At 37.9% G+C, this 17,697-nt stretch overlaps 1 protein-coding gene across 1 annotated transcript in view; it reads left to right on the forward strand.

Moving 5' to 3' along the window:
• The first annotated feature begins 220 nt into the window (after nt 1-220).
• cep192 (centrosomal protein 192) overlaps nt 221-17,697 on the forward strand; it is a 34,609-nt gene continuing 17,132 nt past the window's right edge. Inside the window, 24 exon segments of the mRNA XM_051131428.1 lie at nt 221-401; nt 1,216-1,431; nt 3,509-3,619; nt 4,029-4,183; nt 4,308-4,369; nt 5,119-5,263; nt 6,706-6,818; nt 6,895-6,969; nt 7,086-7,235; nt 7,359-7,512; nt 7,619-7,827; nt 8,129-8,248; nt 8,322-8,715; nt 8,844-8,996; nt 9,180-9,244; nt 9,368-9,586; nt 10,101-10,242; nt 10,365-10,456; nt 10,545-11,646; nt 12,595-12,712; nt 12,876-13,035; nt 13,866-14,369; nt 14,371-14,593; nt 16,844-16,992. Coding sequence (XP_050987385.1) covers nt 1,247-1,431; nt 3,509-3,619; nt 4,029-4,183; nt 4,308-4,369; nt 5,119-5,263; nt 6,706-6,818; nt 6,895-6,969; nt 7,086-7,235; nt 7,359-7,512; nt 7,619-7,827; nt 8,129-8,248; nt 8,322-8,715; nt 8,844-8,996; nt 9,180-9,244; nt 9,368-9,586; nt 10,101-10,242; nt 10,365-10,456; nt 10,545-11,646; nt 12,595-12,712; nt 12,876-13,035; nt 13,866-14,369; nt 14,371-14,593; nt 16,844-16,992 — 4,800 coding nt within the window. The 5' untranslated portion in view covers nt 221-401; nt 1,216-1,246.

A 17,697-nucleotide genomic window follows, 5' to 3' on the forward strand; every position in this document is an offset into this window, starting at 1 on the left:
TGTACTATAAATTACCATCTGTGAAGTATACAGAAAGCAATACTATTTACAACCAGTTTATGTATTAAAAATGTTTCAAACAAACAGCTTCTTCATTCAAAACACACAACAACGTGATTGACACACGATTCCGCCACTCTTCGAAAGCCCTCAGAAAGGATTGTCCAATGAAATTTGCCGTTATGTCGATGCCCCGCCCATGCAAAGAGAAACCCAGAGGCGGGATTCTACCATAATGGCTTCACTTCATCTTTACACTTCGACAAACTGCTCTCAAGAAGTGGGGAGGCCGCTGTAACTGCAACGTTTTTAGCATTACACGGATTATCAGTGCTGTATTTGCATGAAGTAGTCGAATGAGCTACGTTTATAAAGGCACAAGTGCCGCTTTTCCCCTCATGGTAAGTTGTCTTCGAAACAGATTCCTCTCAGCTGTTGCAAATCTTTCGCACAGTTGTTGTCACTGTTTAGTTTTGAGCCAACGACTGGTCAAAAAGTAAGCCCGAGCCAGGAAAAAGGTCGTTTGTTGTTTAAGTGATATTTTAAGTGTTACTTTTGTCTTTGTTTAACTGTTTAAGTTGGGTGGTTGAAGTGTTTGTATCCTGGCCTTGATTAAGTTAACGTTAGTCTCCACTGTACGCCGTTTATTTGAGATAAACAGCCCGTTAACCTTATTTGTTCAGTTTTTATTTTAGTCCACCCAAACATACTGTTATTCTGCTTTTAGAAACATACTAGAGGTTAATGTGCAGGTAAAGTTGTTGGTTATTGAACTGGTAAAGCTAGTCTGCTAACTAAGTTACAAACGTCAGACGAAAGACGAAAATTCTGGAGAAAGAGTCAGTCAAGTTCACGAGGTTAATGCAAATGTAATTATTTTTCAGTTTAAAGTATTAAAATGTACTTTGACATCATCTAATAATGCTAAAGCTAAATGCAACAGGAGCTAGCTGCCATATTAACAGTTTCAGCTCTGTTTAATAATATGAGTTATAAAACATCCCGTTATGTCTGATTTGACACTGTGCAAGAGAAATAACATTCTTAAGATTTGGATTGATACAGTTCACTTGATACAGACATTTACAGATTCATGGCAGTCAGCCATGTCTAATAAACACCCAAGTACAGTATGACAGTGTTGTTTGTCACCGGTTTCCTATAGGAACTTGTGATGAGGCCAGTTGACTCTGTATGCTCTTCTGTTTTTTGTAGGTCACTCCTCATGTGGTGAAGCCCTGTGTCAATGAGTCACACCGACATGGAGAACTTCCAGAACATTGAGGATGAGCCGTTTCCCAGCTTCCTTTCAAACGCCTCGCTGGGCAGTAGTGGCCGCGCCACTCTCGGCAACATGACACTGGGCTCTACGCTCGGGATACCCATGGCCGCCTCTACCGTGGCTAAAATTAGACCTCCAGTAGACAACAGGTGGGAGACTCCTGCATGTAATCTCATGAATATTGTGACTGCGTGTCTGTCCTAACTAGGCGATAATGTTGACTTCCTCAATTTCCTGTTTGGTGAATATTGGTGAGTGTTAGAAAGGGGTCATTCCATCTCATTTGGTCCAAAAATTATAAAGTTAATTACCTGCAAGTTTTAATATTCCTCATTTTTTGAGTGATTACCTCTATACTGGTTTTATAAAACACCATTTTTTTTATTTTATTTTACTTTTTAGATTAGTCATAGCATCTATCTTTGTGTCATGGCCCCCAGTAAAGTTTTGGTATAGCTCCTTGGAACAAGAACAAATCTCTGGAACATATTTTAATATTTTAAATGTTCTTGTTCCTTAGAACTTAAGTCCAAATATAACGGTCAAGATGGTTTTCTGGTTCGAGACTCTTTTTTTTTTTTCCTGCTTGCTTTCTTGCTTTTGCTTTCTTGCATTCTTTCAATTGAGGGGTGCTAATGTGCAGTTTTTTTTTGTTTCTCCCAGACTGACCTTAGTCTGTATATCAGTCTTAAACATATTTCTTATAAAATACTGTTGTTTTTATATTAGTGATAAAAGTTTTCATGTAACAAAAATGCTTTTTCCCCTCTAGCTTACAAATGAGCGGTGAACATTGACTGACTTTTCTGAGTTAAATGTAACACTTACAAGCTGTTTTATTGACTTCCTTTTGCAATTGAAATGCTAATTGAGTAATCACTTGAGGCATGAAACATTTCAGTAAGTCCATACTTTTTCTTTTGAGATAACGAGTGTGCAAATGGCATTTATTGTTTCGATTTCACTATGATTTTTTTTAGGAGTATTATCATTTATTTTGAGTACTATATTGGTTTATATAGGACAATGTGGAGGTTACATTTAAATTTTGTTATAAAATTGACAGAATTTGGAAGCTCATACTTAAATACTAAAAGTAACAAATCACAACGCTTATTGTAGTTATTAGGTCAGAGCCGTACCACAAATAATGTTTCGTGTAATTTGATTGTGCATCAACTGAAAACAACCTAAAAGATCTCAGGTTCATCAGAACAAATATCGACCCTAACGTAACCTGACCGTGACCTGAAAGTAGGGCTGGGCGATATATAAAGAAATTAATGTCTCGATATTGTCAATTTATACAATATTCGATATATGTCTCAATATGTTTGCAGTTGCTTTTAAATGATATAAAAAACATAATTTTCTTTTTCCCTTATTAAAAAAACAACAGATAGAACAGCTATTGTTACAAAGTAAATTTAAAATGTTTAGTGCAAATTTAAGCAGTTAAAAAAAATCTAGTGGTCACTTACTGTTTATTAACATGTGTATGTAACGCAATGAAGAGCGAGCTAGTGCGCATGGTTGCCAGATTGCTTAAAATAAGCAAAACAGAGCAGAAAATGTATCCTTGTAACAGCGATGCTCTGATTCAGGGATTTAAACTCTTGATATCTGGCAACCGCACTCATGAAAGCTTGCATAGTAGAGGCGTGTAGAGCACCACCACCTCACGTCTCTTAAGAAAGGGGATGTAATATTGGACGTTCGGCACGTTCTTTTGGTAAAGTTTGCTCAAATGTGAAATATTCGATATTCACCATATTTTCAAATTTTACATTGTCGTCAAAATTATTGCGATATTATTGCTAATATTTGATATATTGTCCAGCCCTACATGAAAGTATAACCTTGATCATTACATTTGGACTTAAGTCTAAGAAAAATAAATCTGCAAAGTCATAATAGAGTTAATCACTCAAAAAAATAAGACAATTAAAAATTGTAAAGGAACCTCTATTGGACTACTTGAGGCGGACCCAGAGTTGTTCTTTCAAAGAGGGTTAACGTTTATTTGCCATGTGAGTTGTGGGTCAAAACACTAGTGCTTTATTGATTTGATTGATTGATTGCTAAGAAGTTTTGACACTGAAATGGTTCGCTGTACTAGCTCATCTAGGTTAAGGGCACGCATGTTTTACTTGTATTGCCACTAACTTAATCAATTTTGTTTATTGGAAGTATTGTGTAGTTTGAGCCCTTTTTGTCTTTTTCCAGGCGAACTGATGCCCAAGCATCATATATAGAGGATGGGCAGTTTTCACTCATGCATTCCCAGGGGTCAGATGGAGGCAGGGAAAAATTTGTTCTCAGCCTCAAAGAAGATTTGTAAGTGTTTAGCAGTTGTTTATTATTTTTTTTCCATCTGTGCCAGTAAGTGTGTCAATTCTTTTCTGGTTCATTCTTAGTACTTGTATTACTTTTTAATTGTGCTTGGGCTAGTTATAGACTCTTACCTCTAGTACAAATAATCAGCCAATATTTGCCAGTTTTATTTTATTTTATTTTGACCTATTTTTCAACTGTTTTTTTTTTTTTCCTCCGTTTTTCAATTTCAGTGAGTGTAAAATGTGATGTTAGTGTGACTTCAGCTATTTTGTCTTGTTTTTCATTAAGTTGTGTTATGCAGGTTTGCGTTTTAACCAGATCTAGATCATTGGAAAAGCCTGTGCTGGTTGACTGTGTTTTTATTAGGGTTTTTTTTTTTTTTTTTTTTGGTGTTTGTTTGTGTGTGTAGAGACAATGTAGATGACTTCATTGCTGCAAATCGGTTCTCTGACCTGCTGGTGAAAGTTAATTTGGATGAAACAGAATCTGCGTCTGTTTCTAAAACATCATCAGGAGGGGTGGCTGCTCCTCTTGTGTCAGGTTCTGTTCCTCTTCGGACTAATGGTATGTATTTGGTTTTCTTTAGTTTTATTTAATTAGAGCTAGTTGTCTTTGATTTTATGGTAAAACTAATGTGTCTTATTGAAAATGCATATTATATTTTGATGTATATTTTTTCTTTTCTTAGAAATCTCAACTGGTCTTCTGTCATTCTCTCATATTGGGGACAAAGATGTATTGGCAGCTCAGGTACTTCACTGTTTTTGTACTCACTGACGCTTATGTTTTATCTTGAGTTGTCTGTCAATGCCGTTTAACCCTGTAAAGCCTAATGTGAAATAGTCAGAAAAATGTTATATTTATGTCAAGAAAGTAAGATTAAATTCTAATAGCTTGTAAATCAAGTAGGTCTTTGTAACAGTGTAGCAGACTTCTTGCATAAAATGCAACTAAATACCAGTTTTCACTCTACCTGCCAATAATGTCTTAGTAAGATGATATTTACATGATCAGTTCTATAATAAAAAGTTCTACAGTTTTTGTGTGGCCAAAGAAAATGCAAACCAAAATGTTGATTAAGATATGTGCAAACGAACCGTATCATATTTGCTCACATTTTATCTTCAAAATTATTTATTTATTTTTTTTTTTTAAAAGAAAAGATTTATGGTAAGGTAAAACCCAATTTTCTTCAGTCCAGTATTTGTTACATTTGAGTTACTAATAATATAAAAATGTCTTCATACGTTTACTTTATAAATATAAATAAAGATTTGATAGCAGAAAGACGCAGTAATGCAACCTAAAGATGTACGTATTTAGAATTATAATAAAAGGACTTTGACTTGCTAAATAGGAAAAACTGTCGATTATTTTTGTGTGTACAACAGGTTTTTCAGCAAAGATTTTATCATCCTTATAATTTAGAGGCCTTAATTTGCATATGAAATATCCTACAGTAGGCATCATGGGGTTAAGGTGTCGTCTGTTCTTCTTAGGCCACTGTGCTCCCAGTGATGATGGAGGATGAGGAGGGCTCTGCCAGTGAAGGGACAGACAGTGAAAGGTGCAGTGGCAGCATCGCAAGCTTCCTGGCAAATGAGAAACTGATGTCTCTGGACAGCATGAACAGTGATATGACAGGTTGGATAATTTTTTTTTGTATTATTATATTATTAGGGGTGTGACGAGACCCGAGACTGGGTTCACGAGAACGAGACGAGATTTTTAAACTTTTTTTTTTTTTTTAAAGAAATCCTCAGTAATGAAATGTATAGGGAAAACAGTCTTTTATCCAACTGAAAAAGACAAAATGCAAAAAAAATGTAGGTGCATTTTGAACTTTAGGAAATTAAACTTCCATTTTAATGAATTATATGCAGTAATAAACAACATTTAAAACAAGAGCTTTGCGATTCTGGATAATTTGAGAATCCCAGTTGTTTTTAATAAATTGGAGACCATGATTCTCACAATTCTGGAGGAAAAAAAAGATTAGAAAACTAAACGGCAAACTTGGCAGTGAAACAAAGTGGGCGGACTGTTATAGCTGATCTGAGGTAAGATGCCCATGTCAATCAACTATCGTGGGAGCGGCCTCTGTGGGTGTGACGCCACAATGACAGGCATCTGAGAATGGCTTGATTTGAAAAAGGGAATATTATTTTTACAGATTAATTAAAAACCACTGCATGAATTTTTACCATTATAAGGTAGATTTGTACATACACTGCCAACACACATTAATGTTGAAACAACATGTAAAAAGTGCATCCGATGACCCCTTTAAGTTTTTTTTAAAAAAAACACATTTATTTAAACAAAATTAAAAAAAAAAAAAAATTCAGTGAAGTCAGTGTCTCAATTCATTAAGACTGGTTTCACTATTGAAATCTCCTGAATGAATGATTCAATCACATACTTGTTTTAAACGGGCAGTTGTCACCACCTGCTGGCAGAAGAGGATAACCGTTACAATACATACTTGTGTTAAGATACTTTAGTTTTGATGGTTACTGTAGACAATAAGTGTTTACACCCAAACTATAAACTTTTATCCCAGTACTTCTATTATTTAAATGTCTGTAACACAGAAATAATGATTATAATGTGGTTGAAAAGACTGTTTGTGTTAATCTTTCTGGACCAGCAGCAGTATTAATGCAGATTTGAATGTCTTTAACACCTGTTTCATATCGTAAGCATCAGTAGAGCGTGAGCAGCATGTTTTGTCGCGCCCATATCAGTGAATGACAGCTTTCACATCAGAAGCGTAACACGGGCAGTGACAAAACGTGCTTCTCACGCTCCACTGGCACTCACGACGTGAAACAGCCGTAATAGACATAGCTAAATCGTTGTCATTCAGGAATAAGATTGCATTGGTGTTTTAATCGAAATCTCGATCTTTTGAGGATTAATCGTGCAGCTCTAATGTAAACATGCAAAATGTTTTGCGAGAATATCTGACTGATCTCGTGGGATCTCGTGCTACAAGATCTCGTCACATCCCTATATGTTATACATTCTAAAGAGCTGAGATAAGCCAGGCAGTAATTGATTTAAATGAACTTTTTGTCCTCTAGATGATGATATTGATGTGAACCAGCTCCATGATGAGGAACTGGAGCTGTATTTTAACAAGCTAATGCCACCTGCAATGCAGAGAGGCCGAGTAGAAGGACAAGAAATCCCTGTTGTGAGTCCTCCTTTGCTGTTTGTTTGTGAAGGCTTACCCTATTTCTTTTTAATAATATGATCTGTTCCTGTTGTAGAACGTACCTTCCAGTTCATCTCAGCCCCACTCCACTGAATCAGAAAGGAACAGACAGCATGACAGCAATGACCAAGTATGAGTTAATGGTCCTAAAGTCAAAATTAAATCAAAATGAACCTTATTTGCTTTCGTAATGTTGTGTTCTAAAACTTTTTGGCTAATGTTTGTTACTGCTGTATCTCACCTCAGAGGGACTTTCACATGCCTGATGTGCGTCTGGCAGCCACAGGTATGGATTCTTGTCCTGCAAGTGATGAAGAGGATACAGAGGATGAACTAGAAGCTTCACAGAACCGGGGCAGAGCAAGATTCCTCCTACCTAGTACCTCCAGACAACCGGTTAGTCTACTTTCTGCTCTTATTGTTATCTGTGCTTTGTATTTAGTTATTACCAGATTCACACTTTACATATTATTATTTTGTAATGCAACAATTTAATTTCAACTATTTGTATATGGACAGGTTGGGGAGAGCCACCGGCCCCATTTTCGACCAGGGTTGGAGGGAGGAAGTTCTGATGATGAGCTACAGATGGGAGGGAGGAACCCTGACACCAGGACAGGCATTGAGCACCGCCGTTCAGCAGAGGGACAGGTCATCAACTCACCTATAACGGGTAAAGGGGTGTTTATTAAATGAATTATAATTGTTACTTACTTAGCATTTTTGTTTAAAAATGTAGAAGAGCAGGAAGTCTTATCAGCGTTTCTCTGTGCTGTCAGGTGATGGAGGAGGAGGAGATGGGACTAGTGGCAGTGATGAGGAGGGAAATGATGGAGGTGTATCTACAATTCCTTTGCCTCCCACCACAGTCCAGGGCACCTATGATGTGCTTCGTGGTCTTGGCATCGTGGGTGGAAGTGGACACACAGGAGATGATGATCAGCTTCAGTCTTTGCTCAGCAGATCGGGCATGATTACGCATGGCCAGGTAATGTTAGTGGCAATGAATAACGATCAGTGTAAAGTTTTATCTATTTAAATAACAGGAACATTCTGTTTGGTTTTGGGAAGTTACTTTAAAACCGGAAGGTTAGAGAGACACAGCTTCAAAGTTAGAATCCAGGTTAGCTAAAAAATAGCTAACTGCATACATACGATCATCCCTTCGAGGATAATTCAAAATGTGTATGTATATTATTGTTTTGTTTTTGCTTTTTTGTTTTAGCATATTCTAGCATAACTATACAAATCACAGCACAATTACAGATTGTATTTTAATTTCTTTTCAGATGGGTGACCGTGTTGGTCCAGTTGGCACAGGGGAGGCTGGTCATGCTACTGTGGCATCTGGACCTGCCAGTCGATGCCCAGTTAATTGGAGCATGAGTTTGGATCGACAGGAGGCTCTTGTAAGTCTTTGTCCATATTTTTGGTTGTAGCAGAAATTGTTGATGATACCCTTAACACTTTTCCCCTAAACAGGATGCAATGGATAATACAGCAGAAGTTCACCTGGACTCTGTATACTTGAGGGCAGGTGCTGGTCACAACCCTCAGGACATTTCTTCCTCAGTCAGCCATTTCCTTCAGGGCACCCAGAGCAGTTTCCACCTCTCTCATATACTTCAGGAATCACATAATAAAACAGAGCAAGGGTTTGACCTGGGCCACACTGTGGATCTCGGTTCCCTGGGCATGCGTGGTGGGCCTTGTGGGGATTCTCCAGTTCTCAATGAGCAGCAGAGTGCCAGCAGTAAAGATGGTCCACCTGGAGAGTCTCTGGATGCTAGATACCTTTCCCAGAGCTTTAATGAGAATCAAGAGGAACATCATGATATTTGGAATCACCAACCAGACAATCTTGAGTTACAACAAGGTAACTGTCTGTTCCCCCCCCCCATTTCTAATGTAACGTCAACAGTTTCTCTGCAATTTGTAGTATTACATGAAGCATTCAAAATAGTATTTTATGATATAGAAATTTAATGTTCAGTATTTCCTTAGGTGCAAATGCCACTCATAGTGTGGTCTACCAGAATGAAGAGGGAAAGTGGGTCACCGATTTGGCCTATTACTCTTCCTTCGAGAAGGAAATGGAAGCCAATATGCCTGAGGAAGTTGCTGTGCAGTTCCAGTCTGAAGATTTTCTTGCTGGAAGTAAGTGGAATGCAGTAATGTTCTCATTTTAAATACCATTCCTCAATTTTTCTCCTGTTGTGTTGGACTGGTGAAAAGCAGTTATTTATATACAACACTGAGATGAGCAAATTGACAATTCATTTAAAGTATTAACTCATTCATGTGTCATTGTTTTCGTTACCTAATGTTGTCTTACTTTAGGCCAGGCCATGGACAAGATCATTGAGGATCAGGAGGAGTTTGAAAAGGAGCACCAGTTTATGCAGGTATGAACAGTTCCCCGTAGAATTTTGAGTTCAGGCAACCAAGATCTTAAGTGTATTGTACACACATGCTCATATATATGATTTAGCAACCCAAAAATGTCTTTTTCTTTTGCCTTTTGGTAGGAAGAGCAGATTCAAGCTGTAAATATGAGTGAAGTGCTGGGAGACACTTCTTGGAAAGTCCCGAGTAGTAGCAACATCCTCATGAGGGCCTCCCAGGTTTCCTCTGAACTTGATCCTGGGAACCAAAGTTATCTGCGTATTTCACTGGGGGAGTTCTTTCAGAGGCGCTCTGAAGCTCTAGGGTGCCTTGGGAGCAGTGAAGAGGACAATGTGAAAAGGGTGAGGACCCTAAGCAGATATCTTTTAAGATGCATAGTCACTGAAATGCAACTTCAAAATTGACTCATTTGAAACACGCTGTGTTCTACGCACATGACTCTCACCATGTGAAGTGCACTAGCAACTCGCAAAAATTCCTGTAGGTCAGATAGTATGGCACCAGCAACGCAAAGATCATATCACTTACCTTGATATACTTAAACTTGATAATGTGAATCTTGAATGCAATACAACTCAAACACTGCCGTCAAATTTGGCCAGACTATATGTTAACGACCTTCCCATCAGGAGTGTGCTTGAAGTGCTGTACAGCAGAGATGTTCAGTCTCGTTCCTGCATGGTCAGTGTTCAGTAGAGTTCAGCCCAAACCTGCCTGGATGTTTCTAGTAATCCTGAAGACATTGATTAGCTGTTTCAGATTTTTAATTTGTCTTGGAGCTAAACTCTGCTGAAAGGTGGCCTTTCAGAACCAAGCTTAAATTAGTTATTCAACAATTTGATGTTTGTTTTTCAGCCATCTTTTGGATACTTCATTACCTCTCCTGAGAAGCGGGAACCTGTTGCATTACTTAGACCCTCAGATTTGTTCTCCAGGGGAAGCTTCCTCAATACTGAGACAGTTCCGCAAAGTGATGCTGATGAGACCCTTAATCCAGGTGCATTCATAATACTGTGCTCATATTAGTCATTTAATTAATTATTATTAATATATTATTTATTTATTTATTTATTTATTTTTAACTTACAAGTAATTTTTTATGTCTTATGTGAAATACAGAGGATCTAGATAAGACTCTTGAGCCCAACATAGCTGAAGCCAACCATGAGAATAATGTGCAGCCACAAAAAACTGAGGGACAGGTTTCCCAGGTATCGCCAACCATTTAGTTTTGGACTGCTGTCATATAGTCTTTTAAAAATGAGCAAATGTGTTGAAACTTTTTGTCTGATTTATTAGATCTCTGCGCAATATGACGATAGAGAGACTTCTGGCCATAGTTCAGAATTGTCCAACTCCAGCAGCAACCCTATGCTCAGCATCAGTACAATTGCATCTGCAATTGCTGATGCCTCCATCAGCTCAGATCCAGCCCAGCTTGCTGCCATGATCATGGAGCTGTCCAAACGGAGCCGTTCTAAAAGCCGCCAGCAAGTAGCAGAAGAGTCAGTTATGAGTCCTGAAACTGTAGCAGCCTCAAATAAAAATGGTCTGCTGGAAGAACTGCAGAAGACCGTATCAGTGGGTGATCTTAGTACTCCCGACATGGAGAAATATCTGAAGAGAGCTGAGGTCTCAAGTAGCGACAGTGATGGATCCACCTCACAGTCCTGCTTGGACATCCTCACTTTGGCTGATAGTTTGGCCAGTTCTAGCAAGCTGACTCTGGAAAACGGAACCATCCATAAAAATGAAGAGCGTTCAGTTATGGAAGACCAAGCAGTAGGCAAAAAATGTCAGGTTCTGGCAGGTAGCACATCTAAACAAACAGAGGGGACTTATGTTGTATCACCAAATCCAAAATCAGATGTCAAACGAAGTGCAATTCCTCGACCCAAGTCAAGCAGTTTACCAACTGCCACTGCACATCCAGCCAAAAGATCTCTAGGTTCTGGACAGTCTTCATCATCTTCCACATCTTTCAAATCAAAACCTGTTGACTTCAAATCTGGCATTGAGAAAAACAAAAATGACTATCGTGCAGCACCCTCCACCATTAAAAGTGTCCCTGAATCCAAGTTTAAAATAGGAACGGCTCGACCACAAGTGGCCAGCACTTCCACCACAGGTAACCGCCGTTCTCTGAAAGGCGAAGGTACCATGTCAGCTCCTGCTTTTGCCCCAAAGACCTCACCTGGCCTTCGAAGTGGCAGCCGCTCAGAAGCATCGTCTTTGAAGACCTCCCCACACAAACCCAAGACAACAGGAGGCCAGACAGACAAAGCTAGCATTAACCAGGCAAGATCACCCAGAAGCCCTAAAGCCCCTCAGTTGATTTCAAAACAGAAAACTGCAGCTGTTGATCGTCAGGATTCACTCCCAGCAACACAGGAGAAATTTGGTATGTCTTTTTCTAAATGCATGCTATTTCTTATTGCAGAGGTGTCCTGCAGAGTTTAGCTTTAACTTGCCTCAACACATCTGTCGGGAGGTTTGTAGTATGCCTGGTAAGAGCTTGATTAGCTGGTTCAGGTGTGTCTAATCTGGGTTGGAGCTAAACTCTGTAGGACACCAGCCTTCCAGGACCAAGTTTGGGCACCTCTGTCTAATTGTGAATGTTTTTCCAAAATTTTGGAAAAAATTGACCTTGTAACTTTTCATCAGTGTCATAAGTTGAACTTCTCATAAAACTGCAGACTTCTTTCTGATGATGACTGCCAGACTTCTTAAATTATTAGTTGGTTGCATAAATCCCACCCCTTACTTACAGTCTTCTGCAACCTTGCATTTAGGTCCGTTTTCAACCAAGTCTCCAACCAGTCATATTTGTCAATTGAGATGCGTCATCTGAAAGCTGAATAAATAAGTTTTCCCTTGATGTATGTTTGTTAGGATTAGACAGTATTTGGCAGAGATACAGCTATTTTAATATCTGGAATCTTAAGAGTGCTAAAACATAAAAAAATATTGAGAAAATCCAAATGAAGTTTTTAGCAGTGCATATTACTAATCAAACATTCAGTTTTGATTTTTATGTTAGAAAATTTACAAAATATCTTCATGGAACATGATCTTTACTTAATACCCTAATGATTTTTGGCATAAAAGAAAAATCGATCATTTTGACCAATACAATGTATTTTGTATTACATATTGATTGCTATTAATGGCGTATCATATAATTTGCTTTTATTGACAATCCTAGTTTGTTGCACATTTTTGTTTTTGTTTACTGCATCTTTCTGATCTCTTGTCTGTGCTTAAATGTGCCTGAAATCATGATATCTTCAGGTCATGAAAGCTTTAGAAAATTAGGGACCTCAATTTAATTTACTACTTTTTATTGAAGGCTCGCCTGAGAGCAGTGCCCCTGGTGTTGTGGAGGTCACCCACTGTAATTTCAGACCATCCACCTCTCCTCTTACCCACTCCAGTCCAAGCCAGACCTCCATTCCAAGTGGATATGGGTAAAAAATGTTTCTGAACTCCATATCTAATAGAATTACATTGACTTTTTGTGGTCTAAGCAACTGTCAGTTATTATATAAAATGTTTTTTAATATATTTGTGGTTCAGTACATAGATAAATAATGGCCTGATTTGACACTTATCCATGTGTTTTGAAAACAGAGAGATGTCTCCATGTTCCCCTAGTAGTGGAAAGGCTCAGAGGAGTCCTGCTGGAGATCCTGACTCCCCTCAGTCTCATTGTTCAAGCCCATCTCTCAGCAGACTGACTTACCTCTCCATTAATGAAAACACTTGCATGCCCACCCCTGATCACCATAAGGTAAGCATTTAACTTTGTTTTATGTGGATTGCGGTATAAACCAATTAGCCATGTAGGCAGTGAAGTTCTTGCTGTTCCTCAAAAGCCTTATGTATTTTATTTTTTAAACTAACATATTAATTTGATTTTTCAAAATAATTATAAATAAGTAAACACAATTTGCTTTAGTTCAGTTAGTGTTCATTTTGAAATATTACTAACAAGGGAAAAGGTATTCATTCTTCTACTTTTTATAAAAATGACCCAGATTTCAGAGCAGAAATACAGGTACAGCAACCTGATGGACTTAAAAAAAAGAAAAAAAAGAATGTTCCATCCAATTTTTTACTCTTTAAAGTGTTAATTGGCAGTGCAAAAGTGCCCTTTTGGTCCTTTTGAGGTGCCCCCAGAACGTGTTTGCTCCTTGGACCCAACCCGCTCCTCACCCCCGGAATGCAGTTTTTATCATCCCAACCCCTGTGACCAAAATTGAGTAATTAATATTTTTTTTTTTCGGTTTATTATGGTTTATTATGCTTGTTCTTGTTCGCTGATTTTTTTTTTTTTTTTTTTTTTTTTTTTTTTTTTTTTTTTTGGGGGAGGGGGAAGATCTGGCAACACAAACGAGTCAAGGCTTGTACTGCTCTGGGACTGCTTTCCCTGTGATTCAAGAATTTCTGTAAAAGTGGTTGCCACTGCCTGTATTTTAGTGAATTATGTGTGTACAGTGTGTGATTAGGCCCTAAAAGGTGAACCGAATTGTGTACGTGGCTTAAAGAAAGATAGTAACGCTGCTAACTTACTTCATAGTTTAAATGTACAGTAAAATCTCTCTTGTTGTTTTTTTCTAGAAAAATGCCTCAATTGCTCTAAGCACCACTATAATCAGAGCCAGTCCAACTCCTCCAGTGGAGCCGTTTGATAATGGAAATGTTCCGAGTTCTTCAAAGAGTCCAGAGCCTCTTTGCATCTCTGAAATTCCAGACTTGAACAAAAAGACCTCTGAACTGGGCTCACGCAGCCAAAGTGACTTCCATAAAGACTATGGAAATGGATTCTCTAATTGCAACCGGCAGTCTGAGCCTGGGCCGAGGTTGTACGCTCAAGGAGATTCTGGGTACTCGAGCAAGCTGAACAGTCAGCATCCATCTGGGACGGCCACAGAACAGGCACACCAATTGTTGCCTCATGTTTTGGGGTCTGGATCTAGTTTTGGCGCCGCGGATGACTTGACATATGGACCAGTACCAAGCTACAACTCTCAGGGTGCTCTTGCAAATCTCTTAACCGGGCGTTCGCTCTTCAGTTCCCAACTGGCACAGCAGTACCTGAGCTCAGAGGGGCCTCTGCATGCTCCCCCCCTATCAGATTGGAGGACCATCTGGTTTGTATGGAGTATCAGCTGCAATGCCTACTGCAAACCCATCTATGGGACATATGCATGTACCTGGGCATACAAGTCTTCAGTCTGGTTATCTGAACTCTGGTCAACAACATCCTCCTCAGTATCCAGTCAACAAAACTTATGGACAGCCAAATGTTGGGTCATGGGCTTCACGGGATCTTGCAGACCTTAGAAGTGAGTGAAAAAAAAAAATTGATTTGTTTTAAGGGGAACCCTGTGTATTAACTTGTATGGCTTAATATAACATAAATTTATGTCCCTATGTAGTAGAAAACCCATTTGTTCTTTAAAGAATCCACATTGTTGTATACATATTTTGGATTATGGGGGGTGCCATTATTTTGATTTACTTGAAATGGTTGCATTCTGTAAGTTACTGGTGCTACCTGTTTATAAGTGCTACCTATTTTTACAGCAATAGACCATTTTGGAGTAGATGTCACAGTTACGTCACTTGCAGCTGCGCGTGCATGGTTGTAGCAGAAAAACACTGGTAACAAGTGGAGATGATCGAAAAAAATTAATGGAATAAGAAAAAAAATGTTTTTGTGCCATTTGATGTCAAAATGCAAATAATTTTTATAGAATACTGTCCTCAAAGACGGCATTTAAAACTAAACACAGATGTTTAAACAGACGTACTATGGATGAAAACTGCTATGATTGCTCTACTTTTAACGCATAAATTGGATTCAAACAATAGGTCTACATAATATTCACATATGCTGTTCATAGGGGATGTATTGTATTATCCCTACTGTTACAACATGAAATATTATTTAAAACTATTACTATGAACATTTTTACATAACATTTATTTATCTCACAATTCTGCCTTTTTGTTTCTCACAAATGCAGGTTTATATCTCCTAATTTTGGACTTTATAACTCGATTTAACTAAAACAAATAGTGAGTTGTGAGGGGGGAAAAAGCCAGAAGTGTGGGATAAACTATTCTGAGAATGACGAGTTGTTTTTTTCCTTATTAGAACTGTGAGATATAATCTCAGAATTTGAGAATAAAGTCAGAATTTTGAATTATAAAATCAAATTTACCTTTCTTTTCTTTTTACCTTTCTTCAAATTTTCTTTTTAAATCTAACTGTTTTGTACCATATGCGTGTAATTCTCTAGCCGTAAAGGCTATCTCTCCTGGGTTTTCTGCAACCATGATGCACGCGCATCCCGAATGTTTACAAACAAATAATTGGTCTGTACAACTTGAAATGCACAACTTGGTAAATAAAATACTGATATGATGACCATAGCTACTGAAAGAACTTACAGGTGGCGATGGATATAAGTGTTGGCTTATAACCATCGTTATTTTTTTTTATTTTATTTTTTTTTTTCCCCCACAAGAAATCTAAACGTCCCCGGATATTGAGTGAATCCGCACTGAGAAACTCCTTTAGTGGCTGCGGCCTAATGACAAGTGTCGGCATGTTTGCATCCTGCAAGGATGGCAGCTTTCAGTCGCTGTGGTCTACTAAAAACCTCAAAGGCATCAGGGCTAAAGTGGAGAGAATAAAGACAGGTCTTTAGGAAGTTTTATTTGTCCACAGGCATCTTCCCATTCTTTTCCCCTCTTATCACTAGGAAAGCAGTAAAACGTACATTGCTTCTCTTTGTGGCTTTCGACTGAAAATTACAACCAAAAGCCACATGATTTGGCATCATATCAGTATTTTATTTTATGAAAGGTATATTGAGTTCGGTTGCTGCTTTTATTTTTATTTTTTTGTAATTTATTTATTTATTTTTTTTTAAAAAGCGACAGGTAGCGCCAGTAGCTCACTGAGTGCAACCATTTGATATAATTGAAACAATGACGCTACTTCATATGTGACCCTGGACAACTAAACCAGTCTTAAGGAGCACAGGTTTATTTGTAGCAATAGCCAAAAATACATTGTATGGGTCAAAATGATCAATTTTTCTTTCATGCTGAAAATCATTATGATATTAAGTAAAGATCATGTTCTATGAAGATATTTTGTGAATTTCCTACCGTAAATATATATAAGCTTAAATTTTGGATTAGTAACATGCTAAAATTGCTAAGTACTTCATTTGGACAACTTTAAAGATGATTTTTCTCAATATTATTTTATTTATTTATTTTTTATTTTTTGCACCCTCAGATTCCAGATTTTTACGTAGTTGTATCTCGGCCAAATATTGTCCAATCCAGCAAACTTGCATCAGTGAAAAGTTTATTTATTCAGCTTTATTCAGATGATGTATAAATCTCAGTTTTAAAAAAAAATGGCCCTTATGACTGGTTTTGTTGTCCAGGATCCCACATTTCAGTAAGAGACATCATTTACATTATATTAAGCCATTATACATTATTATATTATTGTAAAATAAATTGGTGTTATGAAGGAATTTGTTATAGGAAAAAAATGTGTTTTTCTTCAGCTCAAGTGATGGTTCCAAATGAGCTGAAATTTCCCAGTTCTTGCTGTGTGGGAATTGCCTCACAGACGTCCCTCAACATCTTCAACCCCTCTGAGCGCTGGCAGCAAGTTTCTATCTCCATCACAAGCCTGTCCATTGATGGGGAGAAGGTTAGAAAATCTGTGAAATGTAGTCTAGATCAATAGTTTTTAACAGTCTGGCTAAGGCACATTAGGCGACCTGTAGCACACTTCCTTAAAGGAGAAGTCCACTTCCAAAACAAAGATTCACACATAATGTACTCATCCCCTTGTCATCCAAGATGTTCATGTCTGTCTTTCTTCAGTCGTAAAGAAGTTGTTTTTTGAGGGAAACATTTCTGCATTTTTCTTCATATAATGGACTGATATGGTTGCCCCGATTTGAAACTTCCAAAATGCAGTTTAAATGCAGCTTCAAACGATCCCAAATGCGGTTGTAAACAATCCCAACCGAGGAAGTTATCTAGCGAAACGAGCGGTTATTTTCATTTTAAAAAAATACAATTTAAATACTTTCTAATCTCAAACACTCGTCTTGCCTTGCAGTCCTTGAACTCTGTGTATTCTGGCTCAAGACAGTTAGGGTATGTCGAAAAACTCCAATCGTATTTTCCCTCAACTTCAAAAATGATTTCAAAATGATCCTACATTGCTGCTGAAGTACTGACACAGTCTTTGGAACGTGAACATGCAAAGATCAAACACCCTTAACAAAAAAGGTAAAACAGCAATCTAGGATGATTTCGAAGTTGAGAGAGAACGTGAGATGGGACTTTTTCGACATACCCTAACTGTCATGACCCGGAACAATAACAGTCCATGCAGAGTAAGACG

The sequence above is a fragment of the Labeo rohita genome, chromosome 16 (assembly GCF_022985175.1).
Source record: "Labeo rohita strain BAU-BD-2019 chromosome 16, IGBB_LRoh.1.0, whole genome shotgun sequence".
NCBI lineage: Eukaryota > Metazoa > Chordata > Actinopteri > Cypriniformes > Cyprinidae > Labeo > Labeo rohita.